This window comes from Haliotis rubra, unplaced genomic scaffold (assembly GCF_003918875.1).
Source record: "Haliotis rubra isolate DU_JTF1 unplaced genomic scaffold, ASM391887v1 Scf13, whole genome shotgun sequence".
Classification (NCBI taxonomy): domain Eukaryota; kingdom Metazoa; phylum Mollusca; class Gastropoda; order Lepetellida; family Haliotidae; genus Haliotis; species Haliotis rubra.
Genome location: NW_025765225.1, coordinates 2,853,513 through 2,879,044, shown reverse-complemented (window position 1 = coordinate 2,879,044; position 25,532 = coordinate 2,853,513). Strand labels below are relative to the sequence as shown.

The window sequence follows — 25,532 nt, the reverse complement described above, 5'->3', positions numbered from 1 at the left end:
TGGTCTGGAATAACAAATGAATCCTGCATGCAGTGACTAACTCATCATAAAAAAGACACACACAATAGGCCTGACGCACTTTATTCACAGTGATCGTACTAATGATGGACGCGGAGGTTTACAGTGTGAGCCGATTTACCCAAGGTAAATGACTGCGCGAGGGAGGTAACTTCCTTCCCGTTGACCTTGACTTTAATCGTGTAGTCGCCATGGAAACCGCGGACTTTAAAGTTCTTGCCAGATTGCGAGAGCTTGTGTGTTTCGTTTGTCATCCATGTTTTCTCTGTGAGGTCCAGGAAACGTTGACCGGCGGCGTTCAACTGCAACATGTTATATAGCAGTATTTTCCCACATTCATTTGCATAATTATCTCTATCTGCGATCCAAATAATGTATAAAAGAGCCACTGTAGATGTATTATCTCTTACAAATTATTACTTTTGATTACAGCAGTCCTTCGCAAAAGTTTAAATTGGTTTTAAGTCCATCGCAAAAGTTTAAAATAAGTTTTTAACTGCCATTTATATTTTCGGATCGAGACATTTATTCATGTTTACGCTTCATCCTCAACAAAAACATTTTTATCTTGATACATTCATGTGCTCTGTGATAACATATTCGTTTTATGACTGAAATACCTGAATGAAGTTTTTCTAAAGTATGCCTTTTGAAATGCCTACCCTGAACTCATTTCCGGATACCATTGCGGCCGCGTCTCCCCTCCAGTGCCTCTCACTCCAGAATCCCCAGAACATGACTCCCCCAACAGCTGGGTGGCCATAGAACGCCCTCAGAGCTGTCTCGTACCAGTCTGCTCGTTTGTGTTCATCAGAATTAGTCACATCTAGTTCCGTGATCCAGATAGGAACGCCAGCTTGCCCGATGGTATCTAGATGTTCCTGACAGATAACATAGAGGAATGGTGAAGAACATCATCATCATCATCATCATCATCATCATAGTCGTCAGATAATGGCAAACACATAGTATGTACATCACATTATTACATATTCACAAAACATTACACACATTGGTATCAATATCACCAACATCGTGGAATGGTGAAGAAGAAACATCATCATCATCACCATTATCGTAAGAATAATACTTCATAACATGTGATGTAATTGCCAGTTTCCCTGTATCACCTTAATCAACATCCTCATCGTAATCTTTTAACTAATTATAATAATTTGTGCCATACATATCTACTGAATATGTCACATCTCTGTATAATGGGTATTATCTGCTGAATCAGATTGACAATAGAGGAAAACGTGTTTTGCACTGAGAGTAGTCAATCCCACAATTTGCATATAAAGGTTCAAGGCCTCAGTAAAGCTGTCAAGAAGTGTTATGGTGGACATATGGAGGAAATTTCCAAATTTCATGCATCAGTGACAAAAATGATGTCCGATGCAATTCCCAATTTTGACTTATACCAAACGTTCCCGACTACACTTAGCATATGTTTATGACGGGTGCCACCCGTGGGACAGGATACGCTTACCTTTTCGCGAACACCTGATATCATCATTATTTCACAGTGATTCATAAACACATGCTATCACATCCTACCGCATGGTGACAATCACTGGATTGTGTTTACAAACAACATTGTACAGCTGAACGAAATATATACTCATGATATAGTCACAACTGCACAATTGACTCAGCCTTTAGCAGAGATTACGGATATAGAATGGGTTTTGTCGCTTATATTTGTTGCTGGTGCTGCATAGCAGTGTTCCTGCTGTACGACGGTGGAAACCTACTGAGGCCTGACACTCCAGTGATAGTGGACCAGACGATCCACAGGCACAAAGAATAACGATATTTCCTTTGGGTTCGCATTACCTTGATCAGTGTTGGGTCCGGTTCAACATTGTCTCCAAAGTGACACTGGGCACCGACTCCACCGAGGCCGACGTTTGCGTTCTTGAACCTGATAGCCTGGTCACGGTATGCCTGGGTAGGAAAGTAAACCATAAAAACTATCATCAGCAAAAAATAGAAATATTGCCCTCCGCCATTTTGTTTTTATTCATCCGTAGTTATAACTGAAATGATTAATTGACGAATTGTGTTTGACTGTTGTAACATGTCTTTTGTAAGAAAAACAGTCTCCAATAACCTGTTGTTTAGCACAATTAGAACCTCTTCTCTAAAGGAAGATTGTCTCTAGTCTTACCCCAGTCATCCCGCCCGAAGACACAACACTGTAGTCATTGAGGAACATTTTAACATTGGGACCAGCTTGATGAGCGATACGGAATATTTCTAGGTTGTAGTCTCTGTCGTTGAGAGTGTTCTGGAACCAGAAGCCGTGGAGGTTCTCGTTGTCAACGTCCCAGTGTTCCACGCTGTAACGTCAGATCATGTGTTGAGTTAACACTATGAGTAAAGAGCCTCGCGGTAAACCGATATATTAATGTGTTTGATATGTTAGAACTTACAGGTTCTTAGTTCGTCCAACAATGTCTTGAATCCTGTGTTTTACTGTGTCCTTCAGTGTCTGACCACGAAGGGGTTTAACCCACCACGGAACAAACTGATCCACAGACCAGACAATGTTGTGAGCTCGCACCTTGATTCTGTCGGAGAAACACACCAGTGTAGATTATTGCCGTTTTTATGTAGAAGCATATCTGTACCTTAGCAATATCATTTTTGTGTTAATGCTGTTGTTGGCACATTATCATGATATAAAATTGTAATCCATACAAATGCCATACTAGTGTGTACGATGTTTTTTATAGGAGTTCAAAATATGTTTCAACACTTGCTTCAAACAAGTTAGAGGGGCGGTGGGGTAGCCTAGTGGTTAAAGCGTTGGCTCGTCACGCCGAGGACCCGGGTTCGAATCCCCACATGGGTACATTGTATGAAGCCCATTTGTGGTGTCCCCCGCCGTGATGTTGCTGGAATATTGCTAAAAGCGGCGTAAAACCAAACTCACTCACTCACTCACTCACTGAAACAAGTTAGGAATGTGAGTTTTCACCACAGTGAAAAAAGTATTTGAAATTACCAATCATTCGGTTGAAAACAGAAAGTATTTCAAATATTAAATATTTTCTTGCCAAGAGATTATAAAGCGACATACATGCTATGAACTAGTGTAGCGGTCATTCCTTGGACATCTGGGTGATGACCGTGATAAATTCACATTCTAAAAATCTTATACTTCACCGAGAAAAATGATGACGAAAGCCCTAAATACTTACATTACGTGTGGCTTGATTGTAAAGGTAAGTAACAGAATATAAACTGAAAACAAGAGATATGCTCGAATATGTGTCTCACCCATTGGACCTCAGCTTCTTGACAGCGTTGATGCCTGTGTCATAATCGATTTGGCCCTGTTATAGAACAATGGTGATTTGTCATATTTCATTTTTAGTAAGTAACAGTGAGAAGAGCATGTGTTATGAATGTGCTAACCTACGAAACTACATGCACCGAGGCATTCAAAATGATGGCAAAATCTGTACTACACTATAAAAGGGTGATGAGAACACCTTTTGAACTTCACCCCCAGGTCGAGCAACATACCACCTTCTCCCTCTTAGGGCGTGTACTACTTAGGGCGTTCTTTTTATAACAACTGTGGTTTTTGTGATTACGTCTTGGAGTGAATGAGTACGGCAAATCAATGCATATTTCGATGACTCTGGTAGGACACTGTTACGTATGGCTTTCCTTTCTCGCTCAGGAATCATGGAGTGGAATATCAGAAAGTGAAAAACAGGACAAAGTCCTATGACACGTACGTAGTATTTTCTGTTCATGAACATTCACACATACATAAGGGGCTTACGTTTCTTGAGCATAGGACGCTGGACATCATTACTATTCCAAGGAATATGGGACATCATGTAAACAAACCGTGTCATGATTAAGAAAGTTTGTTACTTTTGACTTATTTGGTTTTCTTTGCCCGCTTCCCGTTTTCCTGCGCACCCGTCCCCTTTCTGTCAGTGTGGTGAAGGGGTCCACGTCCATCATGTTTCTAAGTTAATAAAGCCAATGAAACTAAAAGCCACTAGACCAGTCATGCGCAGTGTTACCTTCTGGGGTTCCATTAAATCCCATTTGAGCGCATTCCCAGTAACTCCCCAGTTGAAGTGTTTGTTGAGGAAGTTGATGTATCTCTGGTCGCCATTGAGATACTCTTTGCAGTCCACTACTGTTCCGAATGCAAATGATTTCTTTGTTTGAATGACCTGGAACAAACATGTCGGTATGGTTATAACTGTTTCACAAACTTGTTGATAAATGATTGAAAACAAAAGTTATAAGCACTCACGTCAATTTCAACTTGACTGTCGGAAATACCTCCAGATGTGGTGACACTGAAATGTATGATAAATACCCGTCTTACACAGACACTATTTAAGCCTATGGGTCATTGCTTCAATACAGTTATTATTTTCAGACATAAAAATGATTTCTACATTTGTTCTTCAAGTTGTTAAGCATCAGTGAACTTATCAGCATTGTCAACATCCGACATTTTTATTGTTCATTTTAAGCGACTGACCACTCCATTTTCTGATTCTGTGTGTGTGTGTGTGTGTGTGTGTGTGTGTGTGTGTGTGTGTGTTAGTTCTTGCGTTTATATGCTGCTGTTTTATCAATCCCCCACCTATTCTTCAGACTCTCGAAAGCAATGTCTGCCACAAAATGAACGTGTTCCAATATGCTTGTAGCATGTTTAATAACAAGGTTTAAAATGTGTTTCTGAACTCAGTTCATTTCCCATAAATGAGTTGCTTGATAATTTGAAATCATAATGAAGGCTTGTTGATATCTTGTATGGACTTCATTTGATAGCATTGACACAGTCACTGACCATACATAAGACACAAGCAGGTCATCTCTGTCACCTGGACACAAGCTATTCATGTCGCGTTGACATGAGAACAATGCAATTTATATAGCTAAAAGAACAGACTGACATAACCTACTGAAAGTTGATGTCACTTTTCCTTATCCTCTCTATGGTGGCATCGGATTCTGCACGCCAGTGGGTGTTGGCTACCAGGGGAGTTATAGACACGGAGTCGACTGCGAAGTTTACACCAGGTGACGGGCCTTGGTAATACACACTGGATGACTTTATACCTGAAAGTGAAAAGGAAAGATCAGATGTCCAAAATCGTGTCATGTAGATAAAACCATTTCCACTTACGCGCACAAATCTCCACCCAAAGCAAGGTGAATTGTACGAATCCGACTAGAGCATGTGCTTTCGAATAGGGATGATGACAAGTGTTCACGAAAAGGTGAGATTTTGAAACGTTTGCACGTAAAAGGCAGGCAGTCGTATAAGAGAACCGGCGCAACCTTTGTGCAATACACTGCAAGAAATAAACACACCTTCCAGTCAAAGAATGCTCATGAAAGTGGGATGACTTCCTTTTTAATACTTTAAATATATTTTAAAACTGAATCGCTTTTGATCACGTTGGAGATCATTGGTTTATCTTGGTGTCTGTAAACAAACAGGTGGTCGTTCGGTGACAGGGGCACCAGTTTTGTACAATAAATTGGAAGCAATAACGAACGCTCAGTGTAAACCATCAACGTATAGAAAAATTAAAAAGTCGAATGATATTAAGGTTTCAAAAGCTGTTAATGCACTGTTTCATTTGGGTCGATCTGGATCGCGTTTGACGCCTTGGGACAGCCAAGGCACTGCACTAGGTTGTTTATATACTTTCAAATATAGTATGCTTTGGTTAAACCAATTCCACATTACCATCAGCAGGTGCGTTGAAGTCCCCAATGAGGTGAATCCAGCCGTCGGAGGCTCTGGCGAGAGGATGGCTGCCAACAGGGATGTATGCTTTCTTTCCATCTGCAACACATTGATGCATCAAAACGTTAACGGAAATTAAACACGATTAAATCTTTTGAAAAGCCTATTGGTTGACAATGTACGTTAATATTAGCTAAACAAACGGAGACGTACCATATCTCATTTATATAACAGAGTATGTCATTAAAAATCAATATGTGAAATACTGTATCATAAGTAAAAAAATACCAACTCTCAATTGCTTTACCAATATGAACATGAAATACCAATATGAAAACGCTAACACAATAAACTTCTTACTCTTGACTGAGAAGTGAGCTACAGAACCTACTGGTAAGGTCAACGGACACCTCCAACTCTATATTTTGTCCCAGTTGTCCGGCCTTGTCATTCAGCATTTTTACCCATCCTTCGACCTTGTACCGTCCATTAGCCTTAAGGCCATTGAGGGTCTGTGAAGGTCCTTCGTAATAATGGTTTCTGAAATATATGGCTTTTAAAAGACATGTTTTCATAAGGCCTAGCTGCCCAAATTTATTTCAAAATAATGCTGTAGTTTCTTGTATTATTTGCCAAAAAATAATCAAAGAGCAATGGTCTGGATCATCATGAGTTATGTTGTTTATAAAATGCATTTATGCTGCAGAAAAATATTGTTTAGTTGTTCAGAAAAGTATTGAATATTAGATACAGAATCAATTTTTGTATAATAGTATCATTTTCATTTAAACGTTACATATAGTGTTAAAGATCCACATTGTTTTAAAGATACAATTATATTTGTTTGAAAACGTATATGAACTTATTAAAAAGAGTTTCATAACCTAGAATCATAAGTTAATAACTTAGTACATCAATGTGTTATTGGAACGTTGCGACGCCTTTTCACTGAGTGGAGAAGTGGTCATTTACTTACCTGCCCGTGGCCTTGATTCCGTGATGTCCACTATGATGATCAGTGGTCAGCTCACAATGTATATTCCAACAGTTCCAATGATCCATTGTTTCCATGTTTCCATTCTGGACGATATTCTGCCCCAAAGCAAGGGGCAGCAGACACAGCAGCACCAGACACGACATATCTGGTAGAACACAGCCACGGCACTGAGGGGTACCAGATGGTTATCTTTAAAATTCCATTGCAAACCTTATCTCCTGGAATGTCCACTGCATACCTTTCAGTGTGAAGGTTATTATCAACATATAATATGCTTATTAGATACGTGGGGGAGGGAGGTGACAACCATTATTGGTATGAGTATACATAAAAAAAAGAAGAATACATTAATTACAGTTTATCTTGATTATTGTTGTACTTTAAAAATACCCAACATTTCATTATTGAACTGAAACATGTTTTGCTCACCTGTATCTCTGTTCCTGGGCAAGCCTCAAATACCCCAGAGGTAATGGGTAAAATGACTTTGCTGACTGTGACTAGAACCCTGGATCGTTGCTCGTGTTGACAAACCAGTGTTCCAGGGAGATAGACCATTGCTGATTTGTAGTTGATGGTACATGGCGATACATTACCACAGAGGTTTCAAGAGGACAGAAAGATGATGACAGAATAGATACTACGGTTGATTTAAAGGGTTATAAAAGCATCAGACATAAGAAAGTTATCGGAGGTACAGTATACAACACAGCAACGGGATTTATTAGGAGCCAAGGCTGCTCTCCCCTTCTCTGTCACAGCAATCTCCACAACTTGATCCCCACAACAGTGGAGCTCGGATCTCAGTGTTGTCACCACGTTCAACACGTCAAGCTCTGTCACCAAGACAGGTGTTGCTGAAGGCATCCACACAAAGCATGGTGGAAATATCACGAATCACAGGAAGGCAGAGCAAGTAGAAGGATTTTGTGAGGGGAGGAAGATTTAGTAGCTCCTACAGTGAATAGGTTCACTTTCTTTGGTGAAGTACTGTTGAATATTAGTCGTGGTCTGTTGCTTGGAAACAGTAACATTAACTGAATATAGTGAATGTATATTGTGCTGTCATTTGAAAATGACACAGCTTGGTAATATACTGAAAGGCAACAGAAACGTCGTAATATTAGAAATGTCATTTGAGTATCAATGGAGTATTTGAACCTATTTTTAAAAATATACACCAGAAGTCAAGTTTGAGGAAACATGAATCGTGGTCGTATAGCCTGCATTGCCCAATAAAGTATTGTTTGAGATTGAAGTTAGAAATGTTTTTGTTTTTTGGAGAGGGAAAAGTTCCCACAAACACAACATTGAAATCGAGATGCACGTGCATCATAAATGCATTCAGGCATAAATTGCCGTCTTGAATGGCAATCGTTCACTTGTTTTCTGAACACAGCAGCTATGACTAGGTTAACGAGAGATCAACCACAACAAGCTATTGGACGTCTGCACGCTTGTCAACATGCTCGAGTCATTGCTAATGACTTCAGTTGCAGCGTACGAACGATAGAACGTCTTAGAGTGCGATACAATGCCACCAGCAGCACTGATGACCGTCCACGTAGTGGTCAACCCCGTGTAACAACACGTCGCCAGGACCGTCATATCGTCCATCAACACGTGAAAGACCTATTCGCAAGGGCCAGAGAAACAGCTTGGGTGACCATAGGAAACCACCAGCGACCAGTCAGTGACCTACCATTCGGCGACGTCTCCAAGCCAGGAACCTGCTTTGTTGATGTCCTGCCAGGAGACCCATATTCACCCAACGTCTACACCGGGAACGTATCCAAGTGGACACAACAGCGGCAAAACTGTCGTGGGGGACAATGGAGAGGGGTTAACTTCTCTGATGACTGTCGGAAATGCATTTCAGTGGCGTATTATTTAAAAAAAATAGGTTCAAATGTTCCATTGATACTTAAATGTCATTTCCAATATTACGACATTTCTTTTGCGTTTCAGTATATATGTATTGTGTTTCTGAATGTGTATTTTCATGCAAATATACCACGTGGCTATTCAGAACAGCAGCTTATGTGACATGATGCTTGTCAACAATATTTCTTACACATTGTTTGGATATTTTAATTTGTGTGTTGAGTGACTATTTACAAAGAACGAGAGTGGCATTACACAAAAATCAAACCTGTGGAAACAAGACGCCAAAACATTATCATAACAATGACTTTGTAAAGATAATTATAAGTACCACCGATAAGAAAATACTTAATACGAAGGGGTTATCTTCCCACAATTCTTGTCTGGCAGTGTGAGGAAAGGAGCTCAATATTTTAGATCATTTTTTCAAAGTGAACTGAATAAAAACAACATGCAGATAAAAAGTTGCCATCACTGTGACGTTGTCCACCACGATTGCCATCAGTAACTAGAGTGAATCTGTCAGTACATAAGTGCTGGAATCATTGAGAGAATCAGGACAGAGATACGGTTTCCTCACGTAACTGTTTTGTGGAATATGGTCCTCAGTCGGACACCTTTTTGTTTGAAGAATTTATTCAGTACAAACGCCAAAGGCCCACGTACAATATGAATGCGTGAGATATATACATACAAGGTACTTAAAATCAGAACATATGTATAACATATCTTCACAGCATATACGTTGAAGATATGTACAGATACATTTACAGTAATGAGCAACGTAACATGCATATGAAGCCGGATAAAGTTTGCATAAAGAGCTATAAATTTAGGGTTGGCATTTAAAGTCCATTTATTAGACAATCCTTATTTACATATTCAAAATATATCATATACTTTAGCCGCAAATTATAGACTGGACATTCTAGCAATAACATGTGACTCATATTCTAAGGTATTCTTTCAAAATGGACAAAATCTTGATTTTGTAGGTATACATGTACCTTCTTTTCAACCAGTATTTTTCGTGATATTTAATTCACCTAACCTTAAAAGTGATACATATCTTCTTAAATCTTTTTAATGGTAGAATAGAAATCTAAATTAGAGTGGTCATTTAACATGGAAAGAACAGACTGAGCATTACAATCTTTAAGCCTTTGTGGGAATTGTGAAGTATATAATTGAGTGTTTACCATATTTTCTAATAATCACATGCATAATTACAAACATAGATGCAGATTATTCTCTTAACTTCAGTTGTCCGTGACTTCGTTCATTTTCGTCCATTCTTTTTAGCACAAGCTAACATTGTTTAAGGTGTCTATTTTCTTCCATACTTAATAATTTACGCCAGTATTTGATAATCTTATAATTGAATCACAGTAGATATTATAACGACCACATACAGCCAAGACAGCAACCCGATGAAGGGGCAAGTATTAGCCCAGAAACGTCGTGTGTAAATAATAAAGACGTTGCACATCCATATCAAGTGTGTTGTATTACCCTACCAACTTCTAAATGCCTATCAAACATCTGAGCAACACTTGTTGTATGAACATCCAGGACATATTTACAAAACTGTATATGGATTCTTTCCAGGGCTACCCATTTATGCTAACCCCATATCTCTGAGCAGTAGAGAATAATTGGTTTAATTTGTGTAGCAAACATTTAAAATAAAACAGAAGGGAAAATATTTTTAAGATTCATTGTTTGATTGGAAGGAGAGCTTTAGTTCCTTTATGAATATGAGTTTGTACTGCTTTTGGCCAAGAGAAAAATAAAATACCTAAATAGCTACAGAAGTATACACTTTGTATTTAATAATTAAAATAAGTTGTGAATTGTCTTATTAAATGAAGCGAGAAAACATTTTCAATAACCATAAGAGATATTCTCTTAAGTAGATTATTTGTGTGATAACGTCTTTTTCATAATGATTATCTTCGTAAATACCAAAGGCTGTAACTGCTGGTATATTGAAGGTTGAAGGTTGAAGGTTGAAGGTTGACTATATTTTATTATCACTCGGTATATCTTTACGCATCTATTTAAATATGAAATAGCTTAGACTGTTTCAATCTCTTTTTCTTTTTCATGTGGGTAAACTAGGAGAACGACAATTAGCTATTTTATCATTTTGAACAATATCAAGAGATCGATATGGGCTATCGGGGATCTATAGTCACCGATTCTAGTTACCAAACTGAATGCCCCATGGATGAAGGAAAAAAGTTATTTTTGCAGTTGGATAGAGGGAAGGTATGATATTTTGCGAGAAACAAACTTGTTTCTCTTCTGAGAATGCAAACATTCAAGTAAATCCTTCAAGTATACGAGAAACCACACTGTATTAGTTTTACATTTCTCAAGCACATTTTGTTGGTGGTGCCTGAATTTGAAGTATTGTCTGACATTAAGGGAAACGTATGTCTGTCTCAGAATGCAACAGAGGATTGGAGCATCACTATTTTTTTGCAAATTTCCAAAGCTGCTTTTTCGACTCTGCTTTCAGCAAATATTTCTTATGATTTTTTAAATGCTTTTGTATGTATGTGTATCCCAGTTGAGTCCAATGCTTACCCTGGGAGCCAGGACCCGGAGAATAACGCATAATTGCAGCCATGCTACCATGCACTGACTTATGACAGCAAGGCTGGGCTCACATATACCGAGCGATTATTTTGTCTCGTGACAAACACACTTCACCAACGTGGAGACCATATAAAATCTCCATCACATCGTCCTTTCCTCACATGTTAAGATAACGCGATGATATATATAGACATGCTATTCTGTCCCACTCACGCTCAAATTGTAATGGAAAGTACATTCACATTTATCTGTGGCGATTCTATAAACACGTTCGTGTTAATATATCTGTGTATGAGTGGGCAAATCTTTACGCTATATCAGATTTTTTGAAGCACATGTATATTTCGGCAAAATTATACTGTATGAATTATCACTATTCGAAACCGCTACTTTCATGCTGATATTTGTGGAGATTGCTGAGGGAACGTCATTCACCATAGACAAAGATGCGATTACAATATCGGACGTGTTATTAACCAACGTCTTAGCGCCCCCATCCTCTCCTTAGAAGATTTATACCATTCGTTAAGACGTTATTCGGCAAATATTTACACACTGTAAATGTTTAAATGTTAAAAAGGTGCTGCAATCATTTTACCCGGGATAACCCAAGCTGCCTGTGAGGCGCTAGAACGTTAATAGTTAATCCACCGGGTACTCATTTTCTGCTGGGTGAACAGGGTCAAGTTTGAATAAACTCATTTGCCTAATAGTTCAGTCAATCTAAGGTTTAACCTTCAACTGTCTGCAAAAGAAATGCTTTTAGCTGAAACAAAACACAAATGTATCGCTCAAAAGCATAATAAAAGTCTAGAAAAATCTAGGGGTGGAAATATGTATATTTTTTCTTTAGACATGAAACTATTTTTTGCAATGCGACTCGCATTGGTGGGCCACCATAGTATGAAAGGGACGTAACTCTCAACGTTTGCGGTGACCTTCATGTAGGTGAACGTAGAAATCAACGTTGGAATTATGGACAATTCATCAATTTTGGATAAGTATTTATCTTTCAAACCTATAAATGTACCATTAACACAAATTAAGTTGACAGTGATATTATATATTGCGGCACATTTTGTCAAAAAAGCCTATTTCTTACAAATAATCACGCCACATTTACTCAACGGCACACTGTTGTTTTGGTGGAATGAATTTAAAAAATACAAGATTTTGAACACAGAAATGGGTATTTAGAAGTATTGCCAGAAATCTTAGACCTTTTATAGGCTAATCTGTTGATTTGTAACGTAAAATATGCACAATTCAAGGGGTGGTTCTGTTTTAGAAAAACATCTATGGAAGCCCATTTACGCCATAATGCATCTAAAAGTTCACTATTACTTTCAATCGGTAAAAAAGCCAATTTTCTCATAAAAAGCCACTGTACACGTGACAAAGAACACAAGAGAATATATAAATACATTTTAAACATATTTTCATGGAAATACAATGGTAGCTGCTTGTTGAAAATGGTGTGGTTACTTCTGTCAGAAAAGGTGAGGTGAGGTGAGGTGAAATTGGGTTTAACGTCGTGCTTGAGAATATTTCGCTCATATGACGACGTGCATGCGTGTGTATGTGTGGCTGCTTGTACTAGCCCAGACTTAAGCTGGTTTTATAGTGCCAGCCCACTGAGATACCATGCCACAGTGAAGCATGAATACCCCATTCAGACACATTATACTGACTCCGAGCCGACCAGTCCTTGTTGTACCCATTAATGCCGAGCGCCAGGCAGGGACCAACAAGTACCATATTTTAACGTCTTTTGGTATGACGCGGTCGGGGATAGAACCCGCGACCTTCCGCTCTCCGGGCGGACGCTCTAACCACTACACCACGGAGGCGGTCTCTGTCAGAAAGGGAAAACTGACATAATTTTATGCTTGTTCAACCGGTAAGGGATCATTCACGTTATATTCATCTAGAAAACGTGTTTATTTGATGTCAAAGTTTTTCAATAATTTAAAACACGTTTTATAATAAAATAGTTACAAGTAGATATATATGTATTTTCTTGATGTAGAATGAAGATAAATTTTGTCATCACTGTAGCCAATAGAAGGTTTGTTTCACTGATAGAACCGAGTACATGTATTTCACTCTCAATTATATACTTCTTTGATCGGCATTTTAGAAGGTGAGTTGATGAAGAATAATGACAATTATTATGGATATACAACTTCTTTCATTCTGTGGAGGCGACGTTTCGAAATAGGTTCTAATGTCATAGGTTCACTTGCTTGACAATAATAAAATTTATTCATATTACTTTCAGATATTTTCAAGCATCAAAGGAGAAATGCATTTTATGCAACCTGGACCTTGATGGAAAGCCCACTGTAGTTTTGAGGAACAAAGGCTGCGATGGAATTAATTTTGCAAGCTCAGCTCGTGCTGACTCTTTGCACGTACAAGCTGGCTCATCAAGTGGTTCATCAAGAATGCCGAATGACGTATACCAACCCAAATGTGATAAAACAGAGTATTTCCCAACAGCCCCATGTAAATGATTCAAGTGAGAGACCAACACGTTCCAAAATATCAAGCTTTGTGTTTTCAGAACATTGTTTATTCTGTGGACAGTATGCGCGTCTATCAGGAAAGAAGAGGTAATAAACTATGTGAAAGATAATGACAGTGATCGGATCACAGTCGGCAACCTTGTTCACCACATGACACAGTTGATTGGAGATACTGCTTATAGCCATGATAATGTGAAACGCAAACTACAAGAACACTTTGGGGATTCTATCATCGTAACGGACATGAATGGCAAGTCAAACCTGGTTACTTTCAGAACAACAACAGAAACAGTTATCCAGGACTTTGTAGACAACCACACGAAAAGGACTGTACTACAGAAAAGCTTAAGTTAATAAAGACAGCAGCGAAGCTTATACTGACTGGCATCAAGGACATCAACACCTCAAAAATATCTTATCCATCATCAGAGGAGATGTCATCCATACAACACAATATCGACTACATTCCAAACTCGTTAAAGACTCTCCTAATGTCCATGATATCTGAGAAGGATGCTGAGGTCAAGATTACTTCCATTGACCTGACTATAATTCAGGCAGCAAGACCAAGGCTCCTGTTAGCTCCACTTCAGATTGGACTTGGCGTACATCTCCAATATCAATTCATATCAAAGTTCCTCATAGAAACTCTACGTGCCCTGGGGTTCTGTTCCTCCTACAGTGAAGTGCAGCTTTTTGAAATCAGTGCTGCTGCACATCAAGGAACTGCTATTCCACAATATCGGAAAGGGAACTTCCTTCAGTATATAGCAGACGATGAAGATCATAAAGTCAGAACATTGGATGGCCACAACACTTTTCATGGAATGGGCATATTGCATGTACAACTCCTGCAAATGTGTCTGTGACCAAGGTACCACGACTCCATGCAACCTCTGAAGATCTGTGTGTGCTAGGACGCATCAACATCAGGTACTATAAGTTACAGGACGATTTTCTGTCAGCACTTAAAGTCGACAGGTTATGTGATGTTCAAGCTGAGGACTCACCTTTGGGTGTTGATTTATTTTCGAAAATAGCATGGAAGCCAAAGAATTTGATTCCAGGTTGGTCAGGAATGATACAGATGATACAACATGGTTCTCATCAAGGAAGGTCTTCTTTTACCTTTCTCCCAATGATTGACACGAATCCCAGTGATCTAAGTTGTATATACTCTACACTGACATTCATCTCAGAGCAAGTATTTGGCTATGGTTCCAAGCCCGTGATCACCTTTGACCAGCCTCTGTACTGGACGGCTCTTATAATTGTCAGCAATGAGCCTGATCAAAGTTATCTGAAAAAGATAATTCTTCGACTGGGAGGATTCCATACTGAAATGAGTTTTCTCGGATGCATTGGCTATGTAATGGGTGGAACAGGGTTGCAAGAGACGCTCGAAACGGGTTATGCTTCAAATGCTGTTGCTCATATGCTTAGCGGGAAAGCAGTTACATATGCTGTCAGAGGACACCTTCTTGTCGACAGAGCTCTCAATCATCTTCTTGTCAACAAATCTGCAGGCGCTGATACAGATGCTACGCCGGCAGAAGCTGTTACTCTTCCTGATGGATCATCCACTACCACATTGTCTGAAGATCTTCGTGATGCTTCGGAATTATTTGAAAGGATCCTGGCCGAAGAAATATCTCCAAATGATATCAAGGATAGCCCACCTTTGAATCACATACAGGAAATCCTTAGCAATACAAAGCAGTCATTTTCTCATTCACGGATCCTTTATATAGAAATGGTGGACATAATTGAAAGGAGAACGCACAGGAAATTGGAATCTCCATTTACAAGCAGTTATGGAAATGTTGCCACTTTTTGGCTGCATGTGGGCATAATATGTATACCAAGTCTGCTTATATCTATTTGCAATCAATGCAGCGACTCCAACAGGATCATCCAGATGTCTATCTGGTTTCATGTCTGGATACCATGTTATCCGAAGGAGTGACAGATATTGGGCTGGGTTATCTTCAGACTTAGTCATTGTACAGGTGCTGATGAGAAGTTTGAAGTCCACTGGTGGTATGACAAGAGGGCACGGTATGGGTGAATCACAGAGATCTCAGTGGTTACTCTCTAGACCAGCATGTGTTGATGTAAATAATGCAATGCAATCTCTCACTCGTGTTGGGTACCACACAAGTGACCAACACAAAGAAACGACCAGTTCTAGGATAGTCAGAGATGATGCGGATTCTGGTACCATAAGCTCCTTTCATAAAGACAGATCACCCTTCAATGACGATCGATCCTTATGCAACGTTGGAACAGGGGTTACAGCTGACAATTCTGTCAATATCAAGCATTCAAAAGAAAATCGGAAAGAGGATTGTGCAGTCCCATGTGTGGTGAGAAGGTTGTGAACTACAATTTCAAGAAAGCCAACCAGGCAGTCCCAATGAATATAAAGGTAACAGTGAAATCAGATGTGCTTCGTTGTGGGGCAGGACTGCAGTCCTAGAAACTTTGAAGTCAGGCTGCCAAACACGGTCACCCATCCAACGTTATCTGATTTGTGACCTGAGCTCTGCGCACAGGTCCGCACACCACCATTCACTACTGTAAAATGAATGAAAGGTGATAATATATGCAGTAAATGATATCGCAGACGTTAAATTAATCAAGTTATCCTGCATGCAGTGACTAACTCATCATAACAAGAGACAGGGTGTCTTACTCATTTTATTTATTGTTATTGTACTATTGGTGGACGTTGAGGTTTACAGTGTGAGCCGATTTACCCAAGGTAAATGACTGCGCGAGGGAGGAAACTTCCTTCCCGTTGACCTTGACTTTAATGGTGTAGTCGCCATGGAAACCACGGACTTTAAAGTTCTTGCCAGATTGCGAGAGCTTATGGTTTTCGTTGGTCATCCATTGTTTCTCTGTGAGGTCAAGGAAACGTTGACCGGCGGCGTTTATCTGCAACATGTGAAAGAGGTGTAATCATGTGAAATAAACATATGTCTATTTTCGTGATGATAATAACGTATACTAGAACGCCAAGACAGGACAGATAGATCAGGGTGACCCATCTGCGCCACAGGTTTCAGACTGTACTGATGACTGCCCGAAACCATCCCAGGACTTCGCCGTATCCACCCCAACACAGTTCGACAACGTTTAAGTCATCACGGGATCAAACCACGACGTCCCGCCATACGGCCTATCCTGACACAACGTCATCGACAAGCTCGCCGAATGTGGTGCCGAAATCATGTCCGCAGACCTTTGTTTTGGTGGAGAAATGTTGTTTTTACAGATGAGTCCAGGTTTAACATTTCCCATAGTGATGGACGTCAACGTGCCTACAGAAGCGTGGGAGAACGTTGTGCACAGGCCTGTGTCTTGGAGAGGAATCGCTTTGGTGGTGGTTCCGTGATGATTTGGGGTGGAATAACAGCACGCCAAAGAACTCCTTTGGTGATTGTTCAGGGCAACTTAACTGGTGTGGGCTACAGGGATCAGATTCTTCGACCTGTGGCAATTCCTTTTGTGCAACGTCATGGCCCTGGGTTAACATTCCAACAGGACAATGCCCGCCCTCATATGGATTTCTTGCAACACCACAACGTTGACTTACTGCCTTGGCCTGCAAGTTCACCGGATCTCTCCCCGATAGAGCATGTTTGGGACGAGATGGATCGACGTCTACGCCGTCTTCCTCATCCGCCAGATAACGTCCTTGACCTTGCAACAGAACTTGAGAGAATCTGGCGTGACATCCCACAAGCCTTCCTTGCACGTTTGAGAGGCTCTATGCGTCGTCGATGCACTGCTGTTCTCAATGCCGATGGTGGACATACCCGTTATTGAGCTTGTGACATGGTCGTTTGACCCCTGTCCCGCTTGTGGACTCGTGACGTCATTGTGATTGACTTTTCAATTGAAATTCTCCCGACTTGTTATGGTCTCATGATCCCTCCATTAAAGTTTATATGTACCTTTGACATTGTTATCGTACTTATCAACTGGGATAATATTTTGACAATGCACAGTTTCTTTATGTGGCTAGTATATATTCGAGTCAGTGTAACTTATGACTACACTGAGCTCCAATACAGCTATGTGATCAAATCCTTAATGCTTATTAGTAGTGCTTGTACATCACCCATTCCTGAAATTTAAGTGCTGGTAGTTGTTGTTTTAAAGAAAAGGTATTCTACACATACAATTTAATTACAAAATGCTAGTACGTTTGTGAAAACACAAACAAATGGATTACACTCAAAGTAGGCTTATTTGTACTCTCTATATAGGTATTTATTTAATGGTTTAACATTAAATTACGCGAAGTATTATATTTTAATAAGTAGCTGTTTTTCGTGCCTACCCTAAACGAATCTCCGGATACCAGTGTGGCTGGTTCCTCTCCAGTGTCGCTTACTCCAGAATCCCCATAACATGATTCCTTCAACAGCTGGGTGGCCATAGAACGCCCTCAGAGCTGTCTCGTACCAATCTGCTCGTTTGTGTTCATCAGCATTTATGACATCGAGTTCAGTGACCCAGATAGGAACTCCAGCTTGTGCTATGGTATCTAGATGTTGCTGGTGGTACCGACATAAACAATTGAGGAAACGGTGAAGTAAAATCATCATCATCATCATCATCATCATCATGGTCGCATCCACATTGGTATCAGCATCACATACATACGAGCATTTTTATTTAACTTACAAGAGTATTTATAATCATTTGTCTTATCAGAATGAGGAATGTCGTCATTTGATATATTACCATACAATTCATAGATTGAGTTACCTTGATCAGCGTTGGGTCAGGTTCAACGTTTTCTCCAAAGTGACACTGGACACCGACTCCGTAGAGGCCAACGTTTGCGTTCTTGAATCTGATGGCCTGATCAAGGTATGCCTGAACAGAAATATGAAACATTATTTATGGCCTTTTAAACACAAGATAGTTATGGATGAAAACCTCTTTCTTCAATTGTTGGTGTGACGTTTCGGTATATATAACTTTTGTCACACAAACGAGAAGTGAGACAGCATAGACCAGACTTATATATATATCTAATAAGGATTAAGAGGAAAATCAACAAAAGTGTGTGAGTGAAAGGAATTTATAACAACAAAGGGTTATAGGAGGTTGTACATTGTAACGAAACAAATTAATAAAGTTTACTTACGCCCTTTCATATTCATTAAGTCATAGTTTGGTCTATCAAGGGTTAACAAATGTAATTCAAATGCTTATAGTTGAAAACTGTAAGAGAACAAAAAGGAAGAAAACTTTACACAAGGTTTATGTTAATTTGATAAAATGTAGTACAGGTTTAAACTATTTTCCCGCCCTAACACTCTGTTAACGCATACGTTAATAACCAGCCTAAAGTAACAAGATATGTAAACAATATGTGCAAGTATGTGTCATCAGACTGCCTCAAGTCTTACCCCAGTCATCCCGCCCGATGCCACAACACTGTAGTCATTGAGGAACATTTTAACATTGGGACCAGCTTGATGAGCGATACGGAATATTTCTAGGTTGTAGTCTCTGTCGTTGAGAGTGTTCTGGAACCAGAAGCCGTGGAGGTTCTCGTTGTCAACGTCCCAGTGTTCCACGCTGTGAGGGTATATCATATATAGGGCCAAAATCAAAATATTTAAGAAGTGACTTCTTAAATGTGAATCTGCGCAAAGTTTATGTATAGTTTAGGACTCGTTTAGGAAAAGGCCACCGCCCCAATGAGGCCGCTTCAACTGTTTCATATCTAGATCAATGCATAACGAGTGACCACAACCATCCACGAAACACCCTACGAGAGGAGAGATGACTTATTTAGACAAGAAATGACGCAAACGATCAGAAGTCCTCTCCAGTATACATAGTATCATCACTATTTGATGGTGAATCATAAACCTGGTCATAATAAATGGTTCTACCGTCTCTGCTTGTAGCATATACTTCATGGATGTGGAAAGGACTTAGTCGCTTGTCTTCATTCAATTTTCCCTTTTTTCATCTAACATCATAACTAAAATTTATTTTATTCATGAACTCATCATTATGTTATAATCTGAAAATGCTTTGGTACCATTGGGCAAAGACTTGATATGTCAGAACTTACAGGTTCTTGGTTCGTCCAACAATGTCTTGTATTCTGTGTTTTACTGTGTCCTTCAGTGCCTGACCGCGCAGTGGGCGAACCCATTGTGGGACATACTGATCGACAGACCAGACAATGTTGTGAGCTCGCACCTTGATTCTGTGTGGAAAAACACAACAGTGTATATGATTACCGTTTCTGTTAAGAGGTACCATTTTACCTCAACAATGAATATGAAGTTTTACGATGTCTAATTTTGTTCAGGTCAAATGTCAAACGCGCACCACATGACTAAAGTTTGGGCCACACCTGCTTCACACAATTGTAGATCGTCGAATAAAATCCCTGTCTGAGGTTACCCAGCAGGTGGTTGAAGACAAAGACTTTCAAAGGCGTTAAACAGTTTCATTCGCAGTTGTGATGTTAAAACGAATACTGAAGGCAGTGATTAGATACAGCTGCCTGACTTTTCATCTTCATGTCATTGTAAGGTAAATGTAGTTCTCCCAGCAGAGATGGGGAGGTGGGGTAGCCTAGTGGTTAAAGCGTTCGCTAGTCACGCCGAAGGCCTGGGTTCGATTCAACACATATAGGTACAATGTGTGAAGCTCATTTCTGATGTCCCCCGCCGTGATATTGCTGGAATATTGCTAAAAACGGCGTAAAACCAAACTAACTCACTCACACTGTCTTCCCAGCAGCCTTGTCACTGGAGTGATATCTTTAGTTATTTGCAGATTCAAGGAACAGATTATAAAGTAAGATTACGCTTGTGATTTGTAATTCTTTGTTGTTATGATATACACATCAGACTGATACATAACGAGGCAGTTCAGTTCGCAAAGGTTTATACAGATAAGTATAGTGGCCTTGGAACCTTATCGCTTCTACATTAGGAAGTTCATACATTTCTTATTAGTGAGGTGAGTACTAACGCAGGAGAAATGATCAAACCTCCTCAGAATATACGTATTTATGTATGATAATTTAGCATGTCAATGAGTTTTTTAGGTCAAGGTCGTTGGCCACAAAGTGAAGATAACCATGTCCGAATTCTTTTTTTAATTAGTGCTTGTAAGTACACACTTTTCCAGCTTGGCTATAATAAAGCCTATATATCAAATTCATCTTGGATCAAATAACTTTCTAAACTCTTTAATACTGTAAGGATAAAATCAATGTCAGTATGGAAACCAACAACAAAGGACCTGCCATAAAGACTGTCTCACCCATTGGATCTCATCTTCTTGATGGCGTTGAGGGGCAGGTCGTAGTTGATGTTGCCCTGTTATAGAACAAGGATTCTTTGTATTATTATATCTTCAGTACTGCAATAGTGTAGGAAATGGGATTCCTGGCCCCGTTCAACATAGCGATTATGGCGCTAACTTCCTTATTTTTACATAGCACTAAGTTCGTTTTGAGGAACACGACCCGTGCACTGTAGGACTGTTGTTTTTGAAACGATTGACAATGTCAAGATGTTATATGTTAATATTATAAAAGTCTAAACTGGATGATTGCCAGTGGTATGAGTAGTGCATTTTTATCCAGCAATCGTTAGCATTATTTAATCCAGCAACGTGGAGAATCGAACGACCACCCCGTTAATGCAGGGGGTAACCACTGACTTTTAGTGACCAGTTCATATAATAAAAAATGCTATTTTATTTGTTAACTCAAAGGACACTGTTTGACGGACATCCACACTGCCCTTTGAAACATACCGACAGACATGGTGCCTACAGACTTAGAGTTTGATAGTCAGGTCTACAACTAAGACCCCGGCTGACATAGGTGCCTTATCTGTCTTTCAATGTGATATAACAACAGGGAGTGTCCGTAGACTACACGAACTACCTTCTGGCGTTCCATTAAATCCCACTTGAGAGCATTCTCGGTGACGGCCCAGTTGAAGTGTTTGTTGATGAAAGCTATGTATCTCTGGTCGCCATTGAGATACTCGTCACAAGCCACGGCGGTTCCGAATGGAAACGATTTATTTGTTTGAATGACCTGGAACAAGAAATGTTGGAGTGGGTGTAAATACATTGTGTCCAAACATTTGATGAATTACTTTGAGAAATAATAATCAGCACTCACGTCAATTTCAACTTGATTGTCGGAAATACCTCCAGATGTGGTGACACTGAAATGTATCATGAACAAGCGTCATAGGTACCATTTATATATGTGTCAAAGTGAAGTATGTGGCTAAGTGTCATCCATACTGGTTGTCAAGCCAAGGATTGTTAGAAAGATTCTCATATGATTACACAGTGCCATTTAGAAAGTGGTCATGTTATATTTGGGATTACACTTTCTTAGTAAAGCACAGATTCTAGTACTTTTGTTGAGCCTGACTTTGAGACTGTGGGTTCGAATCCCGGATGGGACTCAACCCAACAAAAGTACTAGAATCTGTACTTTACTAAGAAAGTGTAATCCCAAATATAACATATGTTACGTAAGATTCTCATAAGTTATACTTTCTAATTTTTATTAGATACTCAGTAAGCTGTTATTTTTATGATTTATTTATTATCACGAATCTCTTTAAGAACAGCTCGCTGAGGTTATTTTCAAGTTTTAATGTTTAAATTTCCATTCACCAGTTGAAATGACATATCCAGACAAGTTTGATTTTAGAGAACTTCTAGTTAACATTTAACGTCACATCTTCATTATGTTACAGAATCTTGGGAAACTGAATGCTTGACTCATTTGTTGCTTTAGCGGGAAGATCAGAAAGTGGACACACGGGCTAATTTATGTCACGTAGACATAAGACACATAGGGGTGTGTCATCTGTGACACTACACTGAAGAAACTAAAACAAATTGACTTCTGTAATTCAGGGAAGGCTGACATAACCTACTGAAAGTTCATGTCACTTTTCCTCATCCTCTCTATAGTGGCATCGGATTCTGCACGCCAGTGGGTGTTGGCTACCAGAGGCGTCACAGACACGGAGTCGACCACAAAGTTTACACTAGGTGATGGGCCTTGGTAATACACAGTGGACGATTTAATACCTAAAGTTAAGAAAGGAAAATAGAATGACAATACCATACAACTATACACGTCTCGCGATACCTGTGCATCCTTATTTGATATTTGAACCTAAAATAATCCACGAAAAGCGAAATTTCTTTTACAAGGGGTTATATAACAACAAAATATGTTTCATCTAGATCTGCTATGTTGATGTTCATCTCTCTCTGTATACTGGATTCCCTAGTCTGCTAAAGTGTGAGACGTTCATCTAGATTGTTGAGATGAACACACAACGAATGAAAAATGTCAAACTCTGATAAATTGAGCTTGATAGGTCATTCGAAAACCGTTACTAAGATGACCGGTGTTGTTATTAACCACTCACTCAAATCATCCAATGTCGATATACATTTCTACCATATTTAAGTCTAACTGGACCGGTTGATGTCTTGGGGTTGCTTTTCACTGTTTTGGTATTTTCAAATATCGTGCGTCAATGAATATGTTCAAATCAGATTATGTCGGATGTCATTGGTTTGCTCTGGACTCCTTTGGTTAAACCAATTCCACATTACCCTCAGCAGGTGCGTTGAAGTCTCCTGTTAGGTGAATCCAGCCGTCAGAGGTTCTGGCGAGAGGATGGCTGGCAACAGCAATGTATGTTGTCTTCCCAGCTGCAACACATTGATGCATCTAAACGGTAATGTTAACGTTAAATATAATACACACATATATGAATATTGCACATCTTATGTATATAAATAAAGTGGCACTGCCAAATCTACATTTTCAGTACAACTGCTGATAGCAAATACTGGAACAAAAGTAAATTCATCATCAACAAAATGCAGAATAAAAATGCCAATGAACCCCTCGTATCGTGCGTAACGGAAAAATGAAGAGTGAGCTACAGAACCTACTGTTAAGGTCAACGGACACTTCTAGCTCCACATTTTGTCCCAGATGTCCGGCTTGGTCGTTCAGCAGTTTTATCCATCCTTCGACCTTGTACCGTCCATTAGCCTTGAGGCCATTGAGGGTCTGCGAGGGCCCTTCGTAATAATGGTTTCTGAAATATATGGCATTCAAAAGAAATACTTTTTCATAATGCTTAGATGCCCAAATTTATTTCAAAATAACGTCGAAGTTTCTTGAGGGCCCTTCCTAATAATGGCTTCTGAAATGCACATATGTTTTGAAGAAATATTTTGTGGTATGGTTATACCTTTTGAATCTTACTGTGGAAATATTCTTTCTTATATCATTCCCATAAAAATGTTCAGGATCATTATGGGTACCGTTTTTTTAAAAATATTTACAAAATAATACTCTGTAGCTGTATAAAACATATCTAGACATTAAATAAAGGTTCAAATATTGTTAACTGTTATCAGCAATCTAGCCTTGAAAAGCATTGTCTCTACTGAGTTGAGAGTGTTCTCTTTCGTTCCACGGAAATTTCCACATTACTTACATTACTTACCTGCCCGTGGCCTTGATTCCATGCTGTCCACTATGATGATCAGTGGTCAGCTCACAATGTATGTTCCAACAGTTCCAATGATCCATTGTTTCCATGTTTCCATTCTGGACGATATTCTGCCCCAAAGCGAGGGGCAGCAGACACAGCAGCACCAGACACGACATATCTGGTAGAACACAGCCACGGCACTGAGTAACAGGTGGCTATCTTCAGATGACAACCTTATCTACTGGATTCATCATTGAGAGCCTTTTTGCACTGAGGTTATTATGTAAGACATGTTATATTTGGGATTACACTTTCTTAGTAAAGTACAGATTCTATTACTTTTGTTGGGTTGAGTCGCGCCCGCTAAGCCCCCGCGGCTTCCACAAAATGGAAGTCGGACAACTAGTAGTCTAGACTGCGGACTTTGTGTACCCCTCTGATAAGTGTAAATTGACACGGCTCCCACGGCCGAAAGCAATGAATTCACAATGCCATTTAGAAACTGGTCAAATGTAAGATATGTTATATTTGGGATTACACTTTCTTAGTAAAGTACAGGTTCTATTACTTGTTTGGGTTGAGTACCATCCGGGATTCGAACCCACACCCCAGAGTCAGGCACCTAAGCAGCAGCACACAAAGTCAGCCGCCTCTCTAGTGTATCTATACTTCAGTATCCCCAAATGGGGACTCCTTCAGTACATGGGTGGCCGTAGACGATCATCAAGGCTGCCCTGTAATAGTCTGCTCGTTTGTCTGGGTCATCGTTAGTCATGTAAAGTTCTGTCACCCAGGAACGCCAGGTTGCACAATGGTTACTGATGGCGACGAGGCTAAACATTGTGGAAATAGCCATTATCGTGAAATTATCAAATAATTATTTACAGAAAACAGTGCTACCATCAGAATCTGCAACACAAGCAAAGTTCAAGCAGCCAGAAGGCTTGAGAAGAAAGATAATGGAGTCTCCACACAAGGCAAGCAGTTTCCTTCTTTTGTAAGGGTACTGATAAACGTTGGTTGGGTATGTTGCTCGGAAATGTTGTTTTGTCACTTGCTTAAACTAAATAGGCATGTATACTCATTTGAAGAAGGCACTGCTTGATTGTAACACTCAATGACGCTTATCGTGCATGCATGAACAAAGATAGTCCACATATCATGTAATTATTCAGAATAGCAGATGATGTGATCTTTTG

The 25,532-nt window shown here is 39.6% G+C and overlaps 1 protein-coding gene across 3 annotated transcripts; it reads right to left on the bottom strand.

Moving 5' to 3' along the window:
- Positions 1-65: 65 nt before the first annotated feature.
- Positions 66-24,541, bottom strand: LOC124267140 (endo-1,4-beta-xylanase 1-like). 3 transcript variants are annotated; one of them, XM_046702019.1, is made up of 12 exons: positions 24,346-24,541; positions 23,783-23,931; positions 23,438-23,536; positions 22,744-22,900; positions 21,969-22,014; positions 4,071-4,226; positions 3,307-3,362; positions 2,457-2,594; positions 2,192-2,363; positions 1,858-1,968; positions 681-899; positions 66-320 (listed from the first exon to the last, which is right to left on the bottom strand). In XM_046702019.1, the coding sequence occupies exons 1-12, from the start codon at positions 24,507-24,509 to the stop codon at positions 99-101; spliced, it is 1,689 nt and encodes a 562-aa protein (XP_046557975.1). In that variant the 5' UTR covers positions 24,510-24,541; the 3' UTR covers positions 66-98. The 3 variants fall into 3 exon arrangements, with proteins under 3 accessions (XP_046557975.1, XP_046557976.1, XP_046557977.1); XM_046702020.1 differs by lacking the exon at positions 21,969-22,014 and adding an exon at positions 4,310-4,355; XM_046702021.1 differs by lacking the exons at positions 21,969-22,014; positions 22,744-22,900; positions 23,438-23,536; positions 23,783-23,931; positions 24,346-24,541 and adding exons at positions 4,310-4,355; positions 4,971-5,127; positions 5,765-5,863; positions 6,156-6,304; positions 6,741-6,917.
- Positions 24,542-25,532: the final 991 nt, after the last annotated feature.